The sequence below is a fragment of the Condylura cristata genome, unplaced genomic scaffold (genome assembly GCF_000260355.1).
Source record: "Condylura cristata isolate star-nosed mole 26May11 unplaced genomic scaffold, ConCri1.0 scaffold00024, whole genome shotgun sequence".
Taxonomy (NCBI): Eukaryota; Metazoa; Chordata; class Mammalia; order Eulipotyphla; family Talpidae; genus Condylura; species Condylura cristata.
This window is the reverse complement of record NW_004567125.1, coordinates 28,126,298-28,132,436: the sequence shown is the minus strand read 5'-3', so window position 1 is coordinate 28,132,436 and position 6,139 is coordinate 28,126,298. Positions and strand designations below refer to the sequence as shown.

The 6,139-nt window shown below is 37.4% G+C and overlaps 1 protein-coding gene across 1 annotated transcript in view; it reads right to left on the bottom strand.

Moving 5' to 3' along the window:
- The window catches only part of HMCN1 (hemicentin 1), a 442,964-nt gene that overhangs the window by 29,430 nt on the left and 407,395 nt on the right, over window positions 1–6,139 (bottom strand). Inside the window, exons 88-93 of the mRNA XM_004688154.2 lie at window positions 5,881–6,051; window positions 5,547–5,717; window positions 4,737–4,907; window positions 4,268–4,438; window positions 471–620; window positions 88–225 (exon numbers count right to left, since the gene is read on the bottom strand). Coding sequence (XP_004688211.1) covers window positions 88–225; window positions 471–620; window positions 4,268–4,438; window positions 4,737–4,907; window positions 5,547–5,717; window positions 5,881–6,051 — 972 coding nt within the window. The remainder of the gene's footprint in view (window positions 1–87; window positions 226–470; window positions 621–4,267; window positions 4,439–4,736; window positions 4,908–5,546; window positions 5,718–5,880; window positions 6,052–6,139) is intronic.

The following is a 6,139-nucleotide window of genomic DNA, read 5'->3' as shown; positions in this document are numbered from 1 at the left end:
TATATATATATATATATATATATATATATATATATATATATATATATAATTTATAGTAAGAGAATATCAAGTTCAGCTGGCACTAACCGGTTGCAAACTCCACTTGAGTTTCTCTCTTGAAGACTGCATTGGTGAGGGTGTAACCATTGACTGCTTCCCCTATTTCCTTTGCTGTTGTCCAATAAATGGGGTTTAGAATAGAAACTATCTTTCTCATTGCTGAACCTAAAGAAAAAAGATAAATACGGTGATAGAGCAAAATATTTACAGTCCAATGTTATTATAAGGATGATTCCTAAATAATAGGATAAGAACAAAATAAATATAAGAAACTCATATATGGGATAGAACTAAGGACTGTTATATTGAACATTTAATAACAACATCTCCTAGACATTTTAAGAAGAAATAAAAATAATACTAAGTTTTTCAAAGTAGGCTTATTAACTTTTCTAAATACATCCACTTACCAAGACTTCGAGGGACATTGGTAATTTTTGCATGTACTATTCTAGAATCAGAAGTAGGGCTATCTGTAATGGTGGCATTAAGGAAAGCAATTCCAAATTCAACATCATTAATATTTCCAATAACACTTCCTCTGGCATGCTGGGGCCCACCTATTGGGGGAAGAAAAACATTCTTGGATAAAGAAACAATTTCATCAACATTATGTGGGTGAAAAGAAGGCCGTTAATTCAAAAATGCTACAAATCTTAAACATTTCAAAGATCGTATGACATCTGAATTTAAGGGTGGAATAAATAAGCTTTGAAAACTTTCTACTCTCATGTAACACTCATCATCCCTCATAAATCTAGGGTCTTTCCAATCTAGGCACATCATGGTATTATTTCACAATCCAAAGAACACAATCAGCTCTAGCCCCAAAGCCAAAAAAAAGTATGTGTTTTCTGCTGATGATGAAAGGATGACAATAATGTGAGTTTACTGAGCATGTTATTGATATGTATATATATATATATAGTAAGCACTGAATGTGCTTTAACTCTTATAATTCCACCAAAAGTCCTTTAAGGCAGTTTTCTGTAGTCACAACTTACAGACTTGGAAAATGAGGTTCAGAGAAAGTGACTTTTCCATTATTACAGTTAGGAAATGGCGGGATAGGGTTTGGAACATAAGCATATTTGGCTTAAAATTTGGTTCTTTCATCTCCTGCCTCTTTTGTGAACACCCCGAGGGAAAGGGAGAATACCAACAAAACAGCGAGTAAGTCTCCATACAAGTCCTTGCCAACATGAATGAATAGTATCGATGGGTATGTACAGGTATGGGTTCAAATGGAAGGTTTATTAAGTTATTCATCTCACACACTCACACTACACACAGAAAAATATTTAAGTTGAGAAATATATGAGAATATCATTCTTTGACAGTGCTACAGAATTTATACTAAGCCAACTATGTTGGAAAAAAATCATAAATATTTTTCAAAAACATCTTTATAGTAATTTTATGTCTCTTTCTACTGCTCAACAAAATAATTGGTTAAACACAGTATATGTGTGAATAAACCACTAGTCAAGAATAACTATTACATATTCATTAAGGATGGGATAAAGCAAAAAGATTTAGCTTCACTTCTATCTTTAAAATAAGGAATCCCTATAAAATGTTCTAACTGAATGTCAACTTCAAAGAGAAAAGTCTTTAATTATTAGCAATGACACTTTTTTTCTGGCTCTGCTTTGATTTTAAGACTAATATTTGCACACCAGACATCTCACAAAGGGTTGATATACAAGATTTACAAAAAACTCATGCAACTCAACAAAAAGAAAATAACCCAATCAAAAAATGGATAGAAGAACCAAGTAATAACTTTCCAAAGAAGATATACAGATGGCCACCAGGCACATGAATAAAGGCTGATCATCAGTTATTATCAAGGAAAGGAAAGCTCACACATAACAAAAAGATCAGAAACAAGTGCTGGTGAGGATGTGGAGGAAAAGGAGAACTTGTCCACCATTTGTGGGAATATAAACTGGTTCTGTCTCTATGACAACAACATGGGTATTTCTCAAAATATTCAAAATGATTCTACCACAGGTTTTAGCAATTTTACTCTGAGATGTCTACATAAGAAAGCAATTTCGCTAATTCAAAGGAATATATGCACTCCTATGTTCACTGAGGCATTGTTTATTTACAATAGCCAACCTATAGGGATAGTGTAAGTATCAAAGGTAGGAAGATGGGGTTTATATATACAATGGAATACTACTTAGCTATAAAAAAAAGGTAACCTCTTGCCATTTGCAACAACATGATGGAACTGGAGGGGATTATGTTAAGCAAAGTCAGTTGGAAGGAGCAAGACGAATACTGGATGTTGTCAATTACATGTGGAATATAGAGAAACCAAACAAAGGGTCAGATGAAGCCAAACCAATAACAAATCCTAGAAATGACTATAGAATTAAGGTTACCAGAAGGGAATGGGGAAAGGGAAGAGCTAAGTAGGAGGTAGCACAACAGACTGGTTTGGGACTACAGGTGTCTTCATGGTGGATGTGATGTAGTAACAACACTCGAAACTGTTGATCCTATAACTCTAAATCATATATTATGTGGCAAACCAATGTTATCACAATAAAAAAATCCAAACCTTCTATACAAGGTTTTAAACAGAAAAGATTAAGTCTCTGAAATGAATTATGCAATTCCAAAAGAAGGAAACATTGGGAAGAAATTAGTAATGAAATTAACAAATTTTCATTATTTGGCACTCTATTTGAATCTGTTTTTAAAACAATAACTATATTCTTTACATATGATTATTAAGTATTACAGACTAGGGAAAAATATAGTTGTATTTAATTTCAGAATATCCAGTAAGTATGGTATATTGTCTTTCACCAAGATAACCTGCATTTTTTTGGGTTATGAGTGACAGACATTTTCTTACATCGGTTCTACCTCCATGCTCTGGATTAGATTCATTTATTCATCAAATATAAAGGATACAATGTAAGAAAGAAAAAAAAACTAACTAAGTGACTTTTCTTAATATAGCTTATCCCTGATTAGGCAGATAGACATTAATTAGAATTCCACAAATAAAAGTAAACTTGAAGTGTACTAATGCATAAGATAGCTGCTACACAGGGAAGTCTGAAAAAGATGTAAAAAGTGAGTAGAGACTGGAACAAAGTTTAGTTATTGACTAAGCCAGGAAAGTTAAAAAAAAAAAAAGGCTTTCTAGGAGGAGGAAACAGCAGGTGTCACTCTTTTGAGAGTAGGTGGTCTCCCACATCTAGCAAACTCAAAGGAGCAGAGAGCTTGGGAGAGGATGAGAATCACACGGAAGATGGTTCAGGGCAGGAAGCAGCAGGTCTATTCAGGACAGGCAGGCCATTACCCTTATCTTTACTTCTCAGCAGAGTGGGGATGGGGGGGCAGATGAATGGAAGGATGAAACTGATTCACTTGGTCTTCTGGGTCATAACTAATGACCTTGGGCTTCCTTTTTGACTCTGGTTCTCTAGTCCTGCAGAGGAACTTGAATTCCAATGTTCAGTAGATTTCTTTTCTTTCTGGTTGGGCATCCCTGAACTTTTCTGCCAGGCTCTAATTCAAATTGTTTATCTATCTGCACTTCCTGCTGCCAGGGAGACCCTGGAGCCTTCAGAGGTTAAGCTACAAAATGTCCCAACAGAAACAAGAACTGTCATTATGTCTCCTTGAACACACTACCCGTAGTGGCTATATCCATATGGAGCAGTGGGACTGATAAGCACTTGCCCTTTGGTTTGTTTAGATCTTACAACTTTTTCACATAATGTCTCTCTTTCTTTGCCCAAGGGGACATTCTTGATTTCCAGGAACATTACATTACATATTCTCCATTTTTTCTGCCCATGTAAGAATAGCCCCGAACTGGGTTTTACTGTTAGGTATTTAAATTCTACCCTCACTTTTCAGCCTGTCATCTCAGTCTGAGTTTGTATACTCTTCTACCATCTCCTTAACTCTGCAAGCCCAGGACTATTATTTATGGCTATGCAGAACATATCCTTTTCCTAAAGAGCCTGAGAGGGGGCCTTCAGAGGGTAAAATTCAACTATGCACTTTGAGGTAGAGATATATCAACTACAGGGGAAAAGTACATTTTTTCTAATTCTTTCCACTGTGAGCACTGATTCGCAATTTGTGGGCCCAGACTTATATCCTTTTTTAATTTATAAAGGCTGTAAGTGTACTAGAAATGGTCCTGTCAAAGTCTAATTTAGTCACTTACCTGGACATGCTTGCATATTGCATCTGGATATCTGAGTAGCATCTCCTGGACAGGAGCGGCCGCTTTTGGAGGGTACTGGATTGTTGCATAGTCGCTTTCGAGTCTTTTCACCTCCACCACAAGAGACAGAACACCGGCTCCAACTCTGCCAGTTCCCCCAACTTCCATCCACTATGAACACAAACACAAGGGTCCATATCGATAACTTAGTTCTGAAATCTACTTAAGGTGATCCTGTCTATATAATTTTCATTTTAAAATCTGAAAGGACAATGGCCTACAGTGGTGGACTATGAGTGATTTGGTGACTGGTACCCTACAGTGGCAATACCTGATGGGAAGAATCCTCATGGTATCACAAGAATAACTTATTATATAAATAAAATCTTATCAGAAGGGATGAGGCTGCTACAATGAACACGAAATAAAATGCTTGGTTTATTCAACTGCTGGGAGTTGGGAAGCTCACCAGGACACATGTCAGTGTTGCATCTCTGGATCTGGGAATCAGCGCCGCCGCAAGCTCTTCCTCCATTGGAAGGACGAGGGTTATCACACATGCGGTACCGTCGCATCTGCCCTCCATTACATGTCCGGCTGCAGATTCCCCAGCCACTCCAAGGACTCCAGTTACCATGAGCTACAACACAGAACCATTGGAGAAGTGCTAAACAATGACTTTCATCCAAAATGTATTGGAAGAGTCTCCCCAGGAACTGAAAAGAAACATACAAGTCTATAGTCAACTTCCAAAAGCAGATTGTTTAGCTCTTGTTTTGACTAGAAACCGATAATACATTCCAATGATTATACAGTTCCATTCAACACTTATTGAGTCTTACAGTATTCCAGGAGCTGAAGGATATGAATGAGACAAAGTCTCTGCTCTTGAGGAGTTAAGGCTGTAACATCAGGATACAGTGGATTCAGGTGCTGCTGGGTCTAAAATTCTGGGGTGGTGGCTGAATTAGGCAGAGAGCCACCTGTTTGCTTCCATAAAGCATCATTAATAGTGAGCATGTTAAGGATCCCCTCAGCCTTGCACTCTGCAGCTAGTCCTACATAGATCAAATGAAACAGGACACAGTCCCTCTGTCCACATATATCAATGCCATCTATGGTACCATCTAGGTACAACAGCAGATATTCAACATTTTAATATCCTGCATCAAAGGTAGATGAATCAAGTCAAGGAATACTATAACTTTATGGACATAAAGACTGTAACGAAATTTTTAAGAAAGAATAACATTGGGGACTCACTATTTCCAACACTCACTTGGACAAGGGTCACTATTGCAAAAATCACTCTGGACATCAGTTCCTTCACAGATGCTCCCTCCATGCTGAGGAAAAGGATCAGAGCAGTCCCTCGTTCTCTGTCTGGCACCTCCTCCACAGGACACAGTGCAGGTACTCCAAGGAGCCCAAGTGCCCCACTTGCCATCAACTGCATTTAAGAAAAACATGCACTTCAAAAGAATCAGCTTAAACTTGGGTATTGATGGGTGGAATGATATTCTTATTGATAATGATTCTTACTGACACACTAGAAACCTAAATAAGAAATAGACACTCATTTACTAAGGGTAGAACCATTGTATTTCTCTTACCTGGACAGTGTCTCTCATTGCAAACTTGCATCTGAGTTTCCACTCCATTACAGTAGGATCCATCAAATGATGGTGGTGGATTATTGCATAGTCTTGTTCTTGTCTGGGTTCCTTTCCCACAAGTTTCACTGCAGGTACCCCAAGGTTGCCAAGCACCCCATGATCCATGAACTACAAAGAGACAGAGCTTCAAATCAGGCAACCATGTTTGTTAAAATAAAAAGAAAGAAAATCAATAATTTTGCTCAGTAATGAAGTA